A 22,655-nucleotide genomic window follows, 5' to 3' on the forward strand; every position below is an offset into this window, starting at 1 on the left:
GTAGCCTGAGCACGGGGCCGAGCATTCATAGCTGTGCGTAGGTGTGTGTGAGTCACTCTACAATTACACCGCCGAAACACTAGTGGCAGTAGAGTTTCTATAGGCTGGTGTTAAGTGTCTTCCGGTTCCTGGTCCGCTTATTTACAAATTCTCAGGCGTCTCTGTTTACTTCAGAACAAAGGCGAATGTTACTAAGCCGGTTGTGTTGGAGTTGGAGCCAACACAACCATAGAGCAATTACTTTTTCTTAAAGAACTGCAACCAAGAAAAGAAAGACGTCGTCCGCGTTCGTTCCTTCAATTCAATTAAAAAATGGTGGCGAGTCTGCTGGAAATGCGACGCTACCAGCATGTGTGTGGCATGAACGCGCATACACATCAGTGCAGATGTGATAGCATGGGTTTCAATAGAATACTGAATCAGGCAGAGTCCTGCTACATGCTGTGTGTGTGTGTGTGTGTGTGTGTGTGTGTGTGTGTGTGTGTGTGTGTGTGTGTGTGTGTGTGTGTGTTCGTGTGTCTTCTGAGCACTGTGTGTGTGACACCTCATTCAATGACGAATCAATATCTCACTGGATTAAAAGCTTGATCAATACTGTATCCAGCACACACGTGTGTCTGTCTCCGTCAGACAGACGTGTGTGTGTGTGTGTGTGTGTGTGTGTGTGTGTGTGTGTGTGTGTGTGTGTGTGTCAAAAGGTGTGTTTATTTAAGAGATTATGTTGTGTATGCTCTCGTGCACCTCACTTACCACTATGGTTGAGTTCCTGCGGGAGCCGATGGGAGTGGTGGGAAGCGAGTTGAGAGTGGGACTGGTGTTGAACTCTTCGGAGCTCAGGTTGTCTGAGCCGTCACTGAGGCCGCTGCTGATGGAGCTGCTCTCATCCCAGCTACAAGAGACAATGACAGAGAAGAAGTGTCAGGCAACATATTAAAGTAGTGATTTCCACCCAGGGGTATTATTCGTACTGAATAATATGTTTAAACAACTGGATACTAGTAATGGTTTAAAGGAGTCAGAGGAATGGATACAAATGACCACACAGACGTAAACGTTGACAGTTCAGTTGTGTGAAACCACTTGACTCTTTACTTAGTGTCACACATTTGAAACGTGACAGGTGGTGTCAGAGAATAGGTGCTTGAGTTCATGTGATAGGACGGCGTTGGCATGTCTAAATAAAGATGGGACTAATGTATTGAAGGGTCACAACTAGGAGAACGATGCAATGTCCTTCTTAACACATACAACATCATCAGTTATAAAAAATGATCAATTAGGTTTAACCAAGTAGGGTGAATTGTTCAGATGGTTGGAGGGGTTTTAGCCCCACCAATTATCAGAACAGGCCTGTACAGCCACTCCAATAATCACACTGTCACACTGAAAGAAAAATATTGAGTTTGATTCTTGTCTACCCCTTTGTTTTTAGGGTGGTCCTGAATACACTACAGTTGAAGGGGTGTTTGAATGGCTAGATAGTCACTAGATGGCCACTACTCCTAGACCACATAATAAAATGTGACAACACTACCCCCACCACAATGGCCATGTTCAAAACAAAGGGGGACAGGCCGTCACTCCCAAAGCCATCGAGCATGCAGCTGTGAGCCAAGTGTCTCTGATGACGGTGATGAACCCCTGTGAGCGTATACAGTAGCTAATAATGATAACTAACATCAACATGGATCACAAAAACGCACTCATACCCGAGAATACCTTAGAAAACCGAGCAATCTGTGTCAGATATCTCCCCGAGTCTGTTCAGTGCATGAAATGCCCACCAGCTCGGTTACATCAGCCATTGGCTCCGTGTTGTCTCGTTTGTCTTTTGATTAAATATTCATAGACGCAGACCTCATTTAGAAAGCTGCCTGCTCTATATACCTAACTTTCACACTGCCGGAAACTTTGCAAACTGCAATTCAGAGCACTCTTGACATCATCTCAACCCACACACACACAACCACACAAGCACATAAAAATAGCACTAAAGAACATATACACTGATGCATGCGCCCACGAGTGCATGTAGGAGGAGAGTCTGAGCCAGGACTGTGAAGTCTGTCCACATGGCACATATCTTCTTCGTTCTCTGTCTTTTTTACCGCAAGCATTTATTTACATGTGGATAATGGTGACACAGTTAAATATTAGCAATCCATGATGTTCATTGCTTTCCTGGATTATTAAACACTATTGTATGGAGTATCTATTTTTTCTACTTCTGATTGACTGCTTATGTTTTTAGGCCTGGCTGTGCCCCTATTCATCTCAGTGACGGCTAAAAACATGGTGTAAATGGTGCTGTTTTTAGTCGAATTTGAATGTCGGGGCTTCCGGACACTTGAATGACACCACAGGAGCAGTATGGAGACATGTAATGTTTTTTTTCTGTTGTTTTATTCTGTTTGAAGAATTGATCACCAGTTACTTCAATTGTTTTGTATTTGGCATAGTGGTGAGTAGATATTGAGTGGATTTTCATTTTTCTGTGAACTATCCCTTTAAAGTGAGGATTCAAGTGTTTCAGTTATTGGTGGCGTTTGGAGTTTGAAGCTATCTGACGACTCAACAGTATCAAATACTAAAGCTGCAGTAATGTGAGAGATCAGGTCATATAAACCTCAAGAAATAACTGGAACAAATCTGTCATCCAGCTCAGCACAGTGACTTGCAGGGGTGAGGAGGTGGGGGAGAACCGGGGTACACGTGCGAGGCGTTTGGGTGCACATTGGCCTGTGTACATTAAATAGGTCATGTTGAGGAAGTTAGGGGGGTTGGGTTTTTCTCTCATTGGGGTCAAAAAGTCGGACCGATATCATACGATACTGTAAAGCAAGTCGAGATGGTGGGGTTCCCTAATGAGGTCATGTATACTGTGGCACATTGGAGGACGGAGAGGAGAGAAAGCGGGGTAGGCCTTCCGGTTGGGTGCCTCTATGGGTCACACTGCGCCCTGGGGGACTCGACGGCGGGGACCGGGGGGAGAGGGGCGAGAGGGACGAGAGGGACAGAACTCCCTGTCTGGCCTGTGGATATTAGACATTGAAAAAAGAGAGGGCAGAGGAGATTTAAAATCTGTAGTGGGCCTTGTCTATATGCCAGACTAAGATTAAGGCCAAACTTGATTGGGCCAGACACACAGAGAGCCAAGCTACACTTTCTGTCTTAATGTGAAATGCTTAAACACTTCAACTCATTCAAACAAGTAGAAATATAGTGTTGTAGTGGGAAGATATAAGCTATTTGTGCATCTTTAATTTTTAATTGTAATTTCTTTCATACCCACAAACCATAGCAACAGATATCATTATAAAAAATCATATTCAAAATTATAATTTTTTACGAGATACATTATAAAAACTATATCTATATACAACAGTGTTTGGGGAAACGTGTGGAATTATCTAATCAACAGGAAAATTAACTTTCTAGGATGTAGTTTTGCTATCAAAGCTGATCTCGATTGCAGTTTCATACTAGATTGCCATGGGCCAATTATTGCACACATGCTATAGACATTGAACTCATACAGATGTGATGTACTGGTTCCAAATGTGTGTGCATGTGTCCATTGTTCATTTTCCACTGAACAAGCCCTTTGCTGGAAAATAAATTTCCATTCAGGAGATAGAGCAGCTGGGGTTTTACCATGGAGCAATACCTGTCTCTTTGTCTCTTGATATTCAGAGCTATCTGTGTGTGCACCAGTGCTTTCGTGAATGATAATGCCCTCTCTGATGAATTATTAACACGTGATAAGTAACAGTGCAAACAGCCACTGCAGGGTTAGGTTGTCACTCAGCCGACAAACGTGAAGAAAACAGAGAGAGGATTAAGATGAGTTCAGATCAAACTTCAGGGACGGCACCAGCAAAATGAGTGAATAAAAGGACTGGTGACGTCAATTTAGGATAGGAAAAGAGAAAATCAAGTATTTTAATCACAGAAAAGAGAGTTGATTCTTCTGAAAAAATGAAATGAACTTCTTTTGATGGAGAGACGACAAAAGCTTCCATTTGATGGTTCCGATGAGACCAAAAGACAGAGACTGAAAAGAGACTAAAAGAGTAAATGAGTTAAGATCATGTGGACGCCAAGAGAAATATCGGGAATCATAAGTCACAGTGTGAATTTCAAAGCCTTCAGCTTTGATGGGTCAAAGTTATGTCACGTCATACGTCAATACTTCTCAGTTCTGTGAGGAAACCTATTCTCGAGTCGTCAGAGACTTTAGACGATATAGCTTGAAGGTCTTGAGACGCTGTCTGTCCAAGTTTCCATGGTTTTTGAAAAAGAAAAAGGGTTTTCTGATTTCCCTAGAAAAAAAACTGAGATCCTCGATCAGCGCAGACACAAATCTGGCTCCAGCAGCTCCTCCATCAACTCCACTGGGTGACATAAAAGGGAGGCAGAGCTTGAAGAGAGGGCGATGAAACACAAGGATACTCCAGAGAAGAGGGTGAAGTGGTATGTGGAGAAAAGAAAGAACAGAAAGAGAGCTTTAGTGGGAAGAGAAGTGACAGAGAGTGCCGCCTCAACTTCTCAGGACTCGATGCGCTCGCTAAAGACGATTGTCTCTCATCTCTTCATCACTTCCACCGACTCATCTCCTCCTCCTCAATCCGCTCCATCCTTACTTCCTTTAACAGCAGCTGCTGAAATCTGCGGCTATAATCTCTCCTCGCTCCGCCTCAACTTTTTCATTCCTTGGCAGCAGCTGCAGAGACTGAGGGATAATATTAGCAGCTAATTCATCTGCATCGCCCCCCTATCAGATTAGCTAGTGTCTCACAGCCAGCCACTTCCCCATCCCGGTCACATTTATATTCATATAAATGAGCCCGACCCACAGTTCAGCTTCCTCTAAAAAGCTAATACCACTCAGCTACAGCGCTGGATCTCTCACCAGCAACATTCCAGGTATAACAAATGAAATGATGGATTTCATGAAATTACATATGCATGTGGTGCTTATATAGGTCACTGTCCTTTTGTGACTTTAGACATGATGGAAGTTCAAGAACACAGCTGCAGGGAAAGGACCAAGACGCTGAGGAATGGTATCCTATGACTATAATTGTATAAGCAAAATGGATATCAATGTTGATTTGATTTAGGCTGCAATAACTGTCAATTAAGCTGGGATGCATTTGATTAAACCCATTTTTCACCTTCACCTGGCCGAGGATTTTTTTTTTTGTGCACCATGTGCAGAAAGGCAGCGTCCAGCTGAGCAGAGAGTTTGCCACATGGACACAGTGTATTCTGCCAGCTACACACAAGTGGTTTCCTACTCTGTCTTCACTCATGACGTTATAACTGCACCGCGAAAAGAAAAGAAAAGCCACAGTGAAGCGTTCTGTCGTCCGTCCAGAGCAAACTTAACATTTCATCATCTATCCGCCTGCTGTGAGCTGCAGAATATTTTAAATGGTCTGAATACTTCTCTTATTTACCACATTATAATAAAGGTCACAATTGTCAATATGCATCACATCCTCCTGTCACAGAGACATGATTTCTTTGTTTCTGTTTCGGTCGCACACCCACACAAACACTGGGCATCATGAGAACGGTTGAAAATCTGCAGCCGAGCTAAACAGTTTAAGAAGCCTCTGTGTCCATCCACTGTTCAGACAATGGAGTCAGTTCATTTGATCTCAGCGTGAAGGGCCTTTCTTTGCTGCTCATTATGAGAGCTCTCCTCTCCTCTCACTGAAGGATGGGAGATAGAAAGAAAATTGAAATACAGTAAATCGAGAAGGAAGAAAAAGCCACTGCAAAGACAAAGCAGCTTTGCCTGTGTTTTTTTAATTATTTTTTTAGAGCAGTGCTTGCTGGGAGTTGGAGTCCTGCCAGCCTAAGGAGGCAGAGTTAACAGTATCGCTTGAACAAACAGTTGCATGAAGGCCACTTGGATGAATGAGATGCTGAATTTTGACCTTGCTGCATTGTCAGAAGATGGAGGATTGATAAAAACACAATTAAGCAATTACCTCATCTCTATAACGGACATTATAGAGAATGCCAGTGCACTTAAGCAAAGCCGGACAGCAGATCAATAGCAAGGAAGAGCATAATGTCATTATCAATCCTGTTACCTTTATGATGCATCACTTTGCAACAAATGCTAAATATTCCACTGGACCTGCAAGATTAAATGATTATGACTGTGTAGCAATGTGACCTTAAACTATCTGACCAATCAGCAGCTGACAGGAAGTAAACATTAAGTCCACTGATGCGGATAAGACCACAATATAGAGGACAGATGGTACGTGTTAGCTTTTAAAATAGTATGCTGTACATGCGCCAAGTTTTCATCCTAATTCAAGAAAAAGTTTAAACAAAATCCAGAAAAACAGGAACGGAAAATAAGAGATAATTCACATTGAGATAAACAGCTGAAGGTTCCAGGTTTTGAATAGTACAAATGTAATGGTGATGAGAATAGAGGAGTTCATGGGTTTAAATGTGGACTTATCCGCAGCGAGATTTGGACACAGACTCTTTCACTTGTTTAAATACATGGAAAGTGTTTCTGCAGTGCTGCAGTGGACAGGAACTTTCCATTCCTATTAAAAATCCACAGTGTCACATGGCAGAACCCAAAATGGCAAAATCAGAAGGGTTCCTGGTGGTAGTGATGCCTTTTCAGGCAAATGGAAAGTGGGGCAGTGCCAGACTGACACTGGGCAGCTGGCTCAGAAACCAGAGGGGGCACATACAGTACGAACGGGCTGCTGAAGACATTAGATTCTTTACAGACAAAATATGTGGGACTTTAAACGGGTGATAGAAATGACAAATGAGTGAGACGCATTGTCTGTGTGTCTGTCTGTCTGTCTGTCTGTCTGTACATGTTGACGTAGATGTCAGATCAGCTTGAAGGGGAAGTACACAGCAGGATGTTAATATACCTAAAAAAAAACATTGCCGCTAAGAGAAAATCATTTCCCATAATGCTACCTACATACCACATTCCACCTTACAGCTACACAAAAACAACTCAACTGAATTCCATAAAACTTACTGAAAGAAAGCAGTATGGGTGAGGGAGGAACCCATTACATTTTTGTGTGGATCCTGATCAGGGGACCGAATTTATTTTCACTCTCTCTAAAATTGTGAGATAGGACAATTTTCACTGATTTCTCAGAGAATAATTCTTGAATCTTGATGAAAAAAAATCTGGCACATTTAGGGGACTGATATTTTTGAGCGTGTGCAATTTGGTGCAGATCCAAATGAAAATCCAAATCTAGTGAATTTAACTTTGGTTTCATAAGGGGACTGTCGGGCCTTGGCGGGGGTGTATTCGCTCAACTGAGAGCCCTTCTAGTTCATCATGTTCAAAAAGATAAACCATGGACAGAAATGTGTATCTCAACAGCAACATTCTGACTAAACCTGTCTGCTTTAACTTGCTGAAACGGTTTCAGTCCGGACATGAAACCCAACAGCGATGGCTGTTTTCTCACAGTATTTACACTGCTGTAAACACATGTTCACACACACACACAGACACACACGCTAAATGAAATGACTCATTTTCAGTGGAGAGGAGCATGACTGACCACACCCAATATCCGTGTTTCCTCTTTCACAAACACAACTGTGTACAGTAGAGTGAAGTATATTCAAGAGTAAAATAAAACTCATGAAGAACTAAGAGCTCACATACATGTAGGTCGTTTACCTGATAAAATCAAAAGAGAGTGTGAGAGTGGTTGGTGAGCACAGATGGCTAACACTATGGGTCCCTGGACCACTTCAGCAGCTTATCACCAGGACACACACACACACACACACACACACACACACACACACACACACACACACACACACACACACACACACACACACACACACACACACACACACACACACACACACACACACACACACACACACACACACACACCTCGATGGCTTATAAGCACGGCAGATTGTCCCATTACAATCATTATTTTCCAGTCACATGAAAAGTAGAAATTGAGATGTAATTAAAATATATTGGCATGAGCAGTTAAAACATTCTATAGGTCACACTGGATTTGAAGCTGCTGTGTTATTCTGAATAGGATTATGCATCACTATAAGGCCTTATAGGGCTTTGAAAGAGTTGCTCTGGAGGCACAGCCCATATTATATCTTGAAAGTCTCAAACTTTGACACATAAAGCCGGTACAGACATAACACGGCGTGAATATTTAACTGCAGACATAAGCTGTGGTGACCATGGCATACATCACCTATCTGTTGTGTATTTACGATGCAGGCAGATTGATTATAACTGTAGTTTTAGCTGCATGTTTCCGTCTGCAGCTCTGCAGAGTTATGTTCTTATCAAGGAAAAGCTGCTGTACATGATGTGTTGACATCTAGTCCCGCCGATAAATCACTGATTCTGCCACTTTTTAATGAAAGCGTGTTATTGGCTTAGAGCACTTGTAGAAAAATTAGCAACAAATCTGCTGCTGAAAATGGCTTTTAATTAGCTTCCCAACACAGGTTCTCTGCTGAGCTGTATTGTTTAACACTTACAGTAAATCACTTGACAAGAACCAATTAAAAACTGGATTGTGCAGGCAATCTGCCTTTGGGTACACACTCGACAGAGAAATTAATTTCCTCTTCCATGTTATTTATGTTTTCCTCGCCGTCCTGTTTCCACCATGTGATAAGGAACAATGTGTGTGTGGCCAGTGTCTCTTTAACACACACACACACACACACCAGTAGTATTTGGGCATTACAGGGGATTACAGAGCAGGCTGGATTTAATGAGCTCATAATTACTGCTAATTCCATCTGCCACCAGGATCAGACCAGACCAGGCCAGGGGCCTTGGTGAGAGGTGCTGTGTGTGTGTGTGTGTGTGTGTGTGTGTGTGTGTGTGTGTGTGTGTGTGTGTGTGTGTGTGTGTGTGTGTGTGTGTGTGTGTGTCCATGGAGGAAAAGACGAGGTCACATCCCTAAATGGCCATCACAGAGGAGAAACCCTGTTGAGACTTCGATGGGCATAGGCCTGACAGCAAATGGCCTGAGGGTTTAGGACACACACATACACACACACACACACACACACATTCTGTATACACATACACAGTAAAAGCACTAAATTGCCACTGTCCCCTGGAGTGAAGCTTGAATTAGCTGTCAGAAGTGTGTGATGGCTGGTGGAAACAGCAGCTTTGCTCCTGTCCCTGCTCCGCTGGGGGTTACACAAAGCCAGTCAGGCTCCGAGGTGTGCGGGAGAATACTGAGGTACATAATTATTCCAAATTTTCCAGAGAAACAGACAGATTCTACAAAAGCACCAACTAGACAATCGAAAAAGGAATTCTGGACAGAACAGTTTTATCGTGTGACGGAGTTGCTTTGTTGAAATTTATCTCTGAATCTCTTGTCTCCTCCTGACCTCCCCAGGGTGGAAGGATGGAGATCAACACACCGCAGCCGAGATTCTACTTTCCTCTGAACCACTTCCATCTACCATGAAATCCAACAGGACAATCAAAACACTGAACGGCTCCAACCTGCATATAAGGAACTATGAGTTGTGAAATATTCTTGGAACCCAAAGAATTGTGTGACTGTTGGTCGTGCTGACACCTACTGGGTCATCTTGTTCTTTTCATACAGTAAGGCCCAAAAAGGAAAACAGTGGAGAGATGTGCACAGAGGATTTCTGGAGAGGAACCAGACACATATTCGTCTCTGTGCTCTTCGTCTTCTTTGTATTTGTCTTCTTCTTGCTCAGCTCGAACAGGGTTAAAGTTTAAAGGTTACTGGCCCCTTGACTAAACATGGCTGCCCCAGGTCTTTGAATGCAGCCACAATACAAACAATGCCTTTTGAATCTATAATAACAAAGCATTGATCACTGAATAAGAAGGAGAAAATTGTTTAAATTTAAAGTAACATTAAGATGTCTGAGTGTTAGGTTTTCTGACCAGCAGCGCTCTACTATGACCCAGTAGCCCTTGACCTCCAAACTCCGTCTCTTCTCTACAAGAGAGCAGGAAGCAGAAGAGGGACAGCACTCCTGGGACAAGGTGGAATGGCCTTTTAAATCACCTTCATATGTAGTTCAGTCTGAGGTGCAGTGTTGAGCGCTTCCCCGCCCCAACTCAGGGGCTCAGAACCGGAGAAGAGCTCACAAGGGGAACCCCACTACGCAGAGGCCCAGGACAAGGGGTTTGGATCCTGGGTTAGAATTACCCCTGGCCTCCCTCCAGATATGTCAGCTGACTTAACGGCTGTGTGAATTAACAGCGCACAGGGGATGTTTTGGTTTGAAAAGAAGGTGGAACCAGCGAGAGAGACGAAAGGGAAGGAAAGAGGGAGGAAGAGAAAGAGAGGGAGGTACCACTTTTGAATGAAGCACGCTTCTTCCAGGTCGATGTTAACTTGAACCAGCTGTGCGAAAGACGGTGCCGCAGACGTGCAAAAGTACAAACACGCACAGTTCCTCTGACAGCTGCCTTTTGATCAACAGAATATAGTAAAGCAACAAAAACTCTGGACTCTGGAGCAACGCAGAGTAACAGACTGCTGTCTGTAGCCCAGAGCAGAGAACAGTAATATCCTGTGAGAACGCACAATCACTGCAACACACCAAAACAAACACTAGACAACACTGACAACAAAACAAATAAAATATGATACAGCAAATGGGTTGTCGTTTGGTCGTGGGTGGGGAAATTCTTATCGAGACCTGATTCATATTACTGATACTGAGAAATCTATTCCAGCAAAGAGGGCAATGTCCATGTTTATCAAATGTGCCAAAAAGGGAACCAACACCATCAGTCATGCCTCCACTCAACAGATGGAGGAACTATGTTGTCAGCATGATATGATCCGAGAGTTCACTGGGCAACATGGCGAACAAATGCCTCCGTCAGGACAAATGGTTCAGCCCTGAAAATATTTTGGAGGGCATCCTCTCCCCAAATAAACTATAACATAGAAAGGCCTGATTATTTCCCCCTGATTTGCATTCAGTTCAGTGAATGCAAATCGTCCATGGAGCTAATCACTACAGCTAATTCCAACCCACTTGATTAAATGTTAATCTCCTCCATCAGTGAAGAAAACAAGAGCCGTTTTCCACATTTCTGTGAGATGTCACACATGCACGGACTGGATAAGAGGACTGTGGGCTGATTAATAGAGATGTTGATTAAAGCCTCCGATACTGGCAAAAACGCTGGGTCAGGCATCAGCAAATACACAAATCTATGTCCAGAACTTTAAAGTATATTAGTTTAAATCTGATAAAACAGCAATTTTCTTTTCCAAGGAAAACAGGTCTTCTTCGCTGCTCCAAAACAGCAGATAGAAAAATTGATAGAGTGAACAAAGTGAGAATGTGATGGCATAGCTTTTGTTCAAATCGAATCAAGCTGCACAAAGACGCTACACATCAGAGCAGAACACCACTAAGCATCTGCCAAAGGTTGTCCAAACACCACCTGAGCAGAAGAGAATGAAAGGCTCATTGACTGGAGCAGAGATTCTCTTTCACGTCTCCTGGCTGAGATAAAGCAGACACCTATTAAAACACACACATTACTCCCCTGCTGTGTGGAGGAGACAGACAGAACGCTGTGTGTGTGAATATGTGAACGTATGTGGGGAGGCGAGGGACAGGCCTTGGGGCGCACCCTACAGAACTCACACCCATCACCTGCTGTCAGTCATAACACACACACACACACACACACACGCACGCACGCACGCACGCACACACGCACGCACGCACACGCACACTGGTCATGCCACTTAAAGTTGTTACAGTGAGTTTGGGAGACATTCCTCGCCCTCAGGCTGCACAAAACACACACACTTCACATTCCAGCGCGTGTATTCTGGGGTTCCACTCCCTAATCCCCCAACATATGGAGACGCACATATGCATACCAACCCATGAGTGCACAGACACACACACACACAGAAATAAAATGTCAGATCCAGAGGTTCCACTGAAACCGGAATCTGCAGCCGGGAAGTTCCCGGCTCCAACACAAACTGGAGGAATCGTCTCAATTTTCATTTAAGTGAAAACAATAAGGCCTTGGGAAGTTTCAATGGGAGACATTGTCTGAGCTTCATTAACTCTGCCAAGGAGGTTATGTTTTCACCCCTGTCTGTTTGTTTGTTGGTTAGTTTTATGTTTGTTTGTTAGCAAGATTACACAAAAAACATGGAATGGATTTCCATGAAAGTTAGTGGAAGAATGGGACCAAAATTTGGGTGGTCAGGGGACGGAATCAGGGAATTTTTTTCACTTTCTTTAACGTTCCCTAGAAAAACTTCATGGATCTTTTTGAAAAAAAGACTGATATTTATGAGTGTATGCAATTTGGTGCCGATCTAAATACAGACTTGGATCTAGTGAATTCAAATGTGGTTCCATAAGGGGATCGATGGGCCTTGGTGGAGGTATGCGCTCTACTAAGTGTTGTTCTGGTACCACGTTTGCTAGGAAGCTCAATCAGGTGAAAATGACATCCAGAGGTTATTATTCTCCGTGGTCTCTCTCGTCCCCAAAGAGCCTGTTAAGGTGCAATGTTGTCTGGCTGCAGGTCCTTCTCTGGCTTTGATGTAACAGAGAAACTCAGTAAACCACGGGAGGCACCACCTTGTGAAAACATGAGCTCTGTTTGTGAACACATGCTCCTATGTGTACGATAAAACAGTGTTCGTGTCTTACAAGCACAGGTTACAGGCATGTGTTGTTTTTGCTCGTGTCTCCCTAATGACCTTGTACTCAGGCCAAGTAAACGTGTTCACTTAATTACGAGGCATCAAGAGTCTGGCTGCAGGAAATCATTGCGGACACAGGGGTTTTCTCCCAATTTGTCCCTTCATCCAAACAGAAAATTAAGGAATTTGTGAGTAAATCTAGCAAATCGAGTAAATAGATAGAGTAAATCTATCTATCTAATCTAGCTGGCAGAATGGACAGACTAAATAAGGCTGTTTTTTGGCCTGGGCGATAAAACTATATCAGTAATTATCGCAATAAAATGTTCATTAATAGCAATATAACAAAGGTTCAATATATATCTATATAATTCTTCAATTGTGCACAGTGAGGATGTTTAACACATAATTGATCTATTTCAGATGTTTCAAATGATTCACTGTTTATCAAGTGTTTGTCATTCTCTGCTCATAAAGACAAGTTTAAAACCACAACTTTCACTCAGGAGCAAAACTTTAAATAACTTGAAACTTAAATAAAATAATAATGGGACATTTATCGTAATAAAATAACGATATCTACTGAAATAAAATTTTTTATCTTCATATAATTTTGGGCCATATCATCCAGCCCTGAATGTTTTTTTTGTCTTGTGCTCTGGCTGATCAGCTGCTCGATCAATCAGTTGTAAATATTTTTGATCGCTCTGTGGTTTCTATGAGAACAGGAACCTTGTAACACCTTAGAAATGCCACAGCGGATGGAACCATTTCAACATCTCTCTCACTGAGCGTGTGGGGACATGTTTGTGTGCTGGAGAATCATAATTCCTGTTCATGCATCATGATTCATGTAAGCGAGATTAGATCATCAACAGTCCGTTGAATCGAAGTCCCTGAGTCAGCACAGTGTTTCCAAAACAACCCTAATCCATCTTTGACTCTGAGCCTACAACTCTCACACCTAAGACAAACTTTGATTATTTGTGTTGCACTGGAGAAACTGACTACATTTACATTGCCACCAATATTCCGACTATTGACCTTATCAGAATAAGGCATTATTTTTATTATGTCATTTGCACAAGTTACTAACAGGATACTCAATTCACACCATTATGGGTGTTTTCTTTCTAAATTTGCAAAAGCTACAACTCTTTCTTTATCTTTCCATCTTGTTTTGTTCATGCGTTGTCAACTGCCGTATGTCGATGTTGCAAAATACTGTTAAAACTCCAATAGGACGTCAAATTCGATCAGGGCGTATACGTGTCTACATAATGCGACTTAGGTTGGAATACTCCACGTGTCTTAATTCAATTATCGCTTGACTTATTCGGATTAAGGTAATCAGAAAATGCTGTTTACATATCGGTATATTATTCAAACTATCGGTTTAACTAGGTTAATATCAGACTATTGGTGTCCATGTAGACGTAGTCAGTGTTTCACCTCATTGCTGCTGGTATGCAGGAAAAATGTTACTCAACAGGTACCAAAAATGACGTAGGTTAGAAGCTTCTTGAACCGTCAGCTGACAGGTGCTACCTGTCGAACCTGATCAGTATCACTCCACTCCTCCACACAGATGGACGTGATTCTAGATAAAAACGTTTACTGCACAGTGACTCCAATGAAGCAGCTGATGCGGGAAACCGTCAAAGCCTTTAACCAGGTAGAGCTGCTTTTTCACCAGTGACCAACACTTCCCATGCAAAGTGACATCAGCTATGAGAAGAGTCTGGTCTTCATCACAGTGACTGAGCCGCCATTCTTATTTAATTAAAACAAACAGAGGAGATTTGGGTGTGAGGTGCGTTAATGAGTGATGTCACCAGCTCGCAAATCTGCCGCTGGGATGAGGCTGCGTTGTGTGAATCAGAGGGGGATCTAGAGAGGGGGATAGGTCATGCTGAGAGGGTTATTTGTGTTGTGTTCAGTTGACGACACACACACACACACACACACACACACACACACACACACACACACACACACACACACACACACACACACACACACACACACACACACACACACACACACACACACACACACACACAGAGAGAGAGAGAGAGAGAGATTGAGTTGATGTTGGCTTGCTTTCAATATGACTAATATAGTTGATCAAATCTTTGTGTTGGCAGGAACTGGTGAGCTGATGCATGTTTTATGTTTGATTAAACACACAAATGCTGACACCCACAGACTGTTATTCTGCTCACACCTCTGGCTTCAGTCATACTGTTTGGTGACTGCCTGAACTCTGTGTGTGTGTGTGTGTGTGTGTGTGTGTGTGTGTGTGTGTGTGTCACATTCTACATATTTGACCATTTATCAGTCTTTTGACAGCCAGTCTGTTTAAGCACACGTGTCCAACTCAGACACAGATAAAAACACGCGAGTCGGTCCTGTGGGACTCTGAACTCTTTGTGAGTGGTTTCAATTGTTAAAGTGTTTCTGTCTGCTGGGTGTGTGCATGTGTGTGTCTAATGCCCTGATATTAGGCCCCTCTGCTCTAATAGGTTTACATAAAGGGTCGATGGATGCTGTAGGGGTCAGTCAACCAAAAAGAGCACAGCTGACCCCCACCACCCCTGAAAACCCCTACACCCACACCCACACACACAAATGATTCAATAGAGCATCTCTGTCTGTCCATACTGTCCTAATGCATCTATGAAGCAGAACTGTGATTCTCCTTTTCTCTTCTGATGCTGCTACATTTCCTCAGCCACCATGCGCTGCCCACTCATATCAGCTGGCCTACATTAGCCCACACATTGACACACACACAATTAGATCATTCTCACATGGCATGCAGCAAAAAGATGATTTGGAGGAGGCTTGCAGCGTTTCGCCCAATCACAGCAGATACACCGGGTAGAAGGCGTCGTCAGAATGTAGGTCAGTGTTCTGCTCGGTGTGGAGAATGCGGTCCGGTCCTGCAGCGGATCAATCAATGCGAACACACCCACACACACACACACGTAAACCTGCATGTGAACACCAGCAACCAGTTGTCATCGCATTCAGCTTAAAACAATGGAGGAGCCAGCAGACCACTTAAGGCGCGCGTGCACACCATACACGTGCACGCCCACATGCTGCATCCACTTACACTATTAAGATGATTAACAATAAAACATTCCCTCTTTCATGGGTTTCTATTAAGGCTTTTAGTTGCTGACTGTCCTCACCGATACGAAAGCACAATGCTGATTCAACACTTTGCGCATAGAGGTCTGTGCCTGTCTCTGCTGTACATAGCTCCATCTACACGCTCAGCAGAAGCCCAGTCTTCAGTGGGCGTCTAGACAGACACACAAGGTCCCACAACGGGCTGATGTGAGCGCACGCCGGTCGCAATGTAATGAAACGTGCCACCATGCAGCTGTTGCAGTTTTATCAATGAGACTGGACGCACCGCTGCTGCTGCTGCTGCTTTTTACGCACTGGCTCCGCCGGAGCTTCCACCGCAGCCCCACTCAACACCGTCAGCCACCACGCACACACACACACACACACACCGTGAACACACAAGCAAAAAGCAGAGTCACCGGCCCGTCACCGAGCCTCTCTCTCTCTCTCTCTCTCTCTCTCTCTCCTCCGGGATCCTGCGCTCTCAGCTCTCATCCATTTTACCTGGACAGAAAGTGCATTGTCCTCCCCGCGCGCTGCGGAGCCGGGAGCTGCAGCATTTTGCCGTTCAGCACGCGCCCGCTCATCCTCCAGCCGTCCGAGCCGCCTCACGCCGCTTTGTTCCGGGTAGACATGATTTCTTCTGACGCGAGACAAGAGAGGGAAGCTTCACCCGCTGCTTTCCGCCGCTGACAACCGGGGCACCGCCTGCACGAGTCAGCAGCGTCAACTGACTGACCCTCTCCCGCAGTGCCTCCACTCTCACACACTCCCCTCTCTCTCTTCCTCAGAGGAAAGGGAGGGAGGGAGGGAGGCATAGATAGAAAGGCAACACCCCGAATTCCTCCTCCTCCTCCTCCTCTTTCTCTTTCTCCGGCCCCCGTTTCACAGATCGCGACCAGCTGTGCCTTCTCCAAAAAAGCGCGCAGAGCCGCAGGATAACCACGCAGTCATCACATTCTCTAAGGAGACATGTCAAAGACATTTTCTAAATCTCCAGTGAACACAGTGAAGAGAGAGGACACGCCCCTCTGACACCAGCGACTCAGCCCTCTGATATCTGAAGGGCCAGTGCTACATTCAACACTGGCATCTGTTGTGGTGGATAGAGGACTCCCTTTGTTTAGGCTACTCCTTTCCTTGAGTCAAAGTTAAAACCCACTTCACTGCACGACTGGATTGTTAACTGTCTTGTCATCTGGGCATGAGAGTCACCAGGTATTTCAGCACAATTCACTAATCAAAAGTGAAAGTGTTCAGGAGAGTCTTAGAAACACTCAGTAACTAAATTGGATTATTCAATGTTGGACGTTATCTGACACTGATCTAACCTGTCTATCTGTCTGTCCGTCTTTCTAAGTGTTAGATATAAATGGCCTTGCTGGTTAATAGATCATTTATTATTGCCGTAGCAGTTAGTAAGAAAAAAATGTGGGTTGCCGGGTTGTATACTTCTTCTTCGTCTTACCTCCACTAAGGAGGTTTTCACCCATGTTTGTTTGTTAACAGGATTTTGCAAAAACATCTGGACAGATTTCCACAAAATGTGTTGAAAGGATGTGTATATGGGTCAGAGGAGAACCTATTAATGTTTGGTGTGGATCTGGAACAGAGGGCGGATCCAGGATTTTGTTTTTATCTCACTTACTTTAACACAGTGACATTTCCACTGATTTCTCAAAAGAATAGCTCATGGGTCTTGATGAAAAAAACTCAGGCATATTTAGGGGACAGATTTCTATGAGTGTGTGAAATTTGGTGCAGACTATTGGGCCTTAGCGCCAAGTTTGCTCTTTAATCGTTTAGACACTTTTCCCATTGAAATGTGGCTGTAAATAGGAATTAAGTGGAGTTTTAATGGTCACACTAAATGACTTTAAATTTGATGTGCAGTAAATTAACATTTCTAAGTTTATTTATTACTCATGAATATCAAGCAACAGTCGCCCAGTGTCTGGGGGAAATGCTGGCTAACAGTCGAACCGTCTGTGGCATAAATAAGCCTCAATCAGGATGTAATGAAGCGGGGAGGGTAAATGACTCCACTGTTTCTATTGTAACACAGTGTGTATTGGCTATTGGAGACTTGCGGAGGAATAGAGTGGGTATCATGTATCCACCCCCACCGAGAGCTCTGCCCCCCTCACAGCATCCAGTGGTGTTTAAACACTTTAAGGCTCTGAGTGGACCCCAGTGAATAGATCTGCCTGTCTGCTGGGTCAGTTCAATAAATGAATGAAGGGTGAGAAGGACAGAGAGAGGCAGTCAGAGGAGGGGTGGGGGGAGATGGAGATGATTAACGCCGTCTTTTCACAGGAGACAGGAGAGAGAAAATGGTGTGAGAAAGAAATAAGAATGCAGAAATGGAGAGATCGGAGAAAACACTTCACCCAGAGAGGGAGGAAGAGAAAAAGATCATTAAAACGCTCTTTTTAAGCGCTGAGGGAACAAAGGCCGGATTATTCAGGCCACTGCTCATCCGTACCATGCAGAGCCAGGTGGGCACAGAGTGTGTGTGTGTGTGTGTGTGTGTTTCGGGGGGTCAGATTGGCACACTGGCATGAGGGTGTTTGGAGCCACTGCCATCGTTGTTGCCTATGTTACTAAAGGAAGGAAAACAGTTTCTATGTGCACACAAACACACTCACGCTCACACACACTCACACACCAAATCCTGCTCAAGTCAGTGTGAGCTTAACTCTCATCCGAGTTTTTGGAAGGGTCCTCTGGACAGCGCTCTGCGTCAGTCTGGCCAGCTCCGCTTCACGTCCAGACATGCCCCCCCCCGTCTGCCTCTCTGTTTATTTGGCTCTGCTCATCAAAGAGCAGCTCCCCTGTCCCCGCTACTCTCCTTTTCACCCCGGATCTGAGACCACACTGCTTGTTTTCAACATCAGTGCATGTGTGTGTGATGGTGCAATAGGACCAGTGTAATTAGGTGGTGATGTAACTGTGTAATGACAGTATACAGGAAGGGGTCATCCCTGTGACCCTGGGAACCTGTCACTCCTCTGCTGATGAAAGAGACGGGAGACCTGGGAAAGCTCATCCCCCTTATCAGAGCAGGAACGCACACACACACACACACAAACACGCACGCACACACAAAGAACACTTACTAACCCACATACTGTATACAAACAAAAATAAAACAACCCCCCACACACATTTATCAGCCTGGAATACGCCTCTTCATCTAACTGTCAGCCTGTAATCTATTATCTTTTGCTCTTCACACCACAACACTTTCTTTTCTCACTCTATCTTCCCATCCACACTCATTTAACACCTAAAGTCCTATGTGTTCTTCCAAGACTCAAGTCATCTGTAAAAATAAACTTATTTACCTGTTGAGAATTACTTAAAAGTATATTAATATAAACTATGAAAGCATTTGTTAAATAATCTATACTTTATATGAGTGATGAGCTGCTACACAAACAAGTATTGTGCCAAATTTGGAAGAGCTGCCTCTGAGCTCCTCTCACTGCTTTGAAGGGAGTGAGATTCAGCAACCTAAAGTCCACGTTGGCTTCCAGACCAATATTGAGACTGAAAGGTTAAGAATCTAATGAATCAATAGAATTAGAGTTCATTTAAAAATATTTTTACTAGACCTATTATAATCCTTGTTGTGAATGTTGTACCAGTAGTTGTTTGCTTATGTACTGTAGGCAGGCCCACACAGTCCTAAGCAGGTTTAAAACTCCTAATAAATAATAGCACACACACACACACACACACACACACACACACACACACACACACACACACACACACACACACACACACCCCCCCCCCACACACACACACACACACACACACACACACACACACACACACACACTTTTGTCTGATTTCTTTACAAACAGCCTGCTCCCTCAGAGCCAGAGGGTAAGGGTCAAACCAGTTTGTATACCTGCATGCTCAGTGTATTAGCTCACCAACATCAGACCACGGTTTTAAAAGCCGAAAAATACTGAAAACACATCACAGTGACACACTCAGAACTTTACATCAAAGCCTGTATGTTCCAGTCTGAGAAGTTGCTCTCATGGTTAATTGAGGGACCCTCCATGCCTGGACCACCTAAAGCATCTAATTAGCCTCTTTCTTGGAGTGGACGCTATTCTTGAAGGTCTACTCTGCTGAGGACAATGTGAAGTAGAACTGCTCAAATAATCTTGACTTCAAAGATCCTTCCGCTTTCACGAGACACAAAAGAAAAAGAAAAAACTGCCACCACAATAGAAAGGTGGAATATGGCTCAACAGGTTGGTGCAGCCAGTGCAACCTGTGTCTCCTGGGAAAGTAATGAGGGTATGTTCACTGTTGGGAGCACTGGTGCACACGGGAAAGGATGAGATTATGAGATGGTGTAATGAGGAACAACAGGAAGAGGGAATGATGGGAGGAGGGCCAAATAAGAAAAGTGTGTGACTAATGTCGAAAGAGCTCCAGAGAATAACACGGTGGGAGTCAATGGGGGGGAAACAGGGTTAAGTCTTATGCGCATTACAAACCCCCGTCACACCCCACTGTTAAACTTCCAAGGCTCAGCAGTAGTGTGCATATTGTGAGTGTGTGTGTGTGTGTGTGTGTGTGTGTGTGTGTGTGTGTGTGTGTGTGTGTGTGTGTGTGTGTGTGTGTGTGAGTGTGTGTGAGTGTGTGTGAGTGTGTGAGTGTGTGTGAGAGTGTGAGTGCAGTGTAGATTTGAGACAGCTTCAATCCAAAGCTTCTCAAAAGCTTGTCCTTAACCATGCAGTTTCATTAACCCCCTATAGAGGAAGTAAGAATGTATAAAGGTTGTATAGATGTAGAGGGAAGGTACGAATGAGCGTGTGTGTTAGTGTGTGTGTGTGTGTGTGTGTGTGTGTGTGTGTGTGTGTGTGTGTGTGTGTGTGTGTGTGTGTGTGTGTGTGTGTGTGTGTGCGTGTGTGTGGGGTAGACTGTGGGAACCAATCGTCTTTTAAGAATGAACCTCCCCATTTACTCAAACTTCCCTCAATGACAGAGAAAGTAATTTAACACCGAAACCAATGTTTGACACAAAAAATGACACATTTGTTCTTCAAATAAACATTTTGGCTAAATTTCCTATGGTAGTGGTAAGCCCTGTATATAGATTATTACTATTATTGTTATACCAGAAATTACTAACGCAATACAACAGATCTGAATGGTTTGTGGTTCTCACATAATTAAAAAAGACACATTTTAAAAACTAAAATTCAAAATTCAACATTATCTCTGCAGAAACATGCTTCAAACTAAATGTTTCCAGATTAACATGCTCACAACGACATTAATGATGTCTGCCAGTTAAAATGTTCTTAATGTTTTGAACTGATGGTGGCAAAAGTTCAAAACTCAAAGGAAAGTCAAGGAGTGGCTATTTCATAGGAATCAATCAAATAGTTGCTGAGGCATTTCACCCAGATCAACCTTATGGGGTCAAAGGATCATCAAAGTCATCAGCATCCTATCCTCTAGGGACCATGAATGTCTAATCTATCTAATAAAGGTTGAAGATTTTCAGCATTGGACCAACAGAGCAGACACTTGACACTTGTATCCCCAGCCATGCTGCTAAAGTGACTAAGAATTAAATTAAGCTCCGCTTAACTTACCTATCGAGGATTTGCATAAAGAGCTAAAAATAAATCTAGTAACATTTAATATATCCGAGCGAATATAATTCACTGGGACTTTTTCTTCCGTAAGAGGTAAGATAATTGTTCACAGTGAAGTCATGATTATTCAAAGTAATAAAGACGCTGATTTTAAAATGCATAGATCTTGATCCAGATCAAAATCCAGACAAAATTATCAGTCTGGTTATATATTAATCAATCAATCAATGAAATTTTACTTTACAAATCACATTTGTCTCATAGGGCTTGACAAGGTGTGATATTCTCTGTCCCGAACCCTCAACAATGTGAATGAAGTTTTTTTTTAACATATGTCATATTTAAATTCATTGTTCACATTAAACAGTTGCGAGCCCACATGTATTTCTTGTGGTCCTCATTGCCCAAATTCAATCTAAAGCCTTCCTCCTAACACTGAAAAGCAAACCTCTGTTGACTGAATGATGTCAGTCGATAGGGTTTATATCTGCACTTGTTGATTTAGCATCATGTTCATCATCAGCTGTTGTTTTCAGGTCATTTCCCCCTTTTCATCTCTTCTGTAGGTCAAGTGTGATTGAATCATATGAAAAGAAAATAGAGAAAATAAAAAACATCTCCAGGAAGAGCAGGATCCACCTCTTTCCTCAGAGGAAATGGGGTGAAATTGGTCATTGGGTAAAAGTCGTGACATTTCGACCTCTGTAAGTTAAGAAGCTCCGCTCACACGAACGCTCACTCACTCCGTTTATTTCCCTTGCACGCTCGCATTGTTGACATGGTAACATATCCCTCTGAACTATGTGGGGGTCCTGCTGGCACACACACACACGTGCACACACACACGTGCACACACACACACGTGCACACACGTGCACACACACACACACACACACACACACACACACACACACACACACACACACACACCATCATCATAAACCCCCTCTCCACGCCCTCTTGTCCTTGCAGTCTGCTGACCATGTCCTGAGTTCTCTTATTCTTTTTCCAAACCTGCCATAAGAGGAAGCCAGGGATTAGCTGGGATTATACTGTAGCGTCTCCATAGGGATTTACCAGGCCTCAGCATTGGGGAGGGGTCCTGGCAACAGTAGCCCTGGCAGTGGGTTTGGTGTGGGGTTGGGTGCAGGGTGGGAGA

The 22,655-nt window shown here is 43.6% G+C and overlaps 1 protein-coding gene across 17 annotated transcripts in view; it reads right to left on the reverse strand.

The window, feature by feature from the left end:
• The window catches only part of LOC117763996 (neuron navigator 1-like), an 86,618-nt gene that overhangs the window by 21,539 nt on the left and 42,424 nt on the right, over positions 1 to 22,655 (reverse strand). For all 17 annotated transcript variants that reach the window (XM_034589377.1, XM_034589376.1, XM_034589373.1 and 14 more), the window contains one exon: positions 751 to 889. In XM_034589377.1, coding sequence (XP_034445268.1) covers positions 751 to 889 — 139 coding nt within the window. The remainder of the gene's footprint in view (positions 1 to 750; positions 890 to 22,655) is intronic.

Source organism: Hippoglossus hippoglossus, chromosome 7, assembly GCF_009819705.1.
Source record: "Hippoglossus hippoglossus isolate fHipHip1 chromosome 7, fHipHip1.pri, whole genome shotgun sequence".
Lineage (NCBI taxonomy): Eukaryota > Metazoa > Chordata > Actinopteri > Pleuronectiformes > Pleuronectidae > Hippoglossus > Hippoglossus hippoglossus.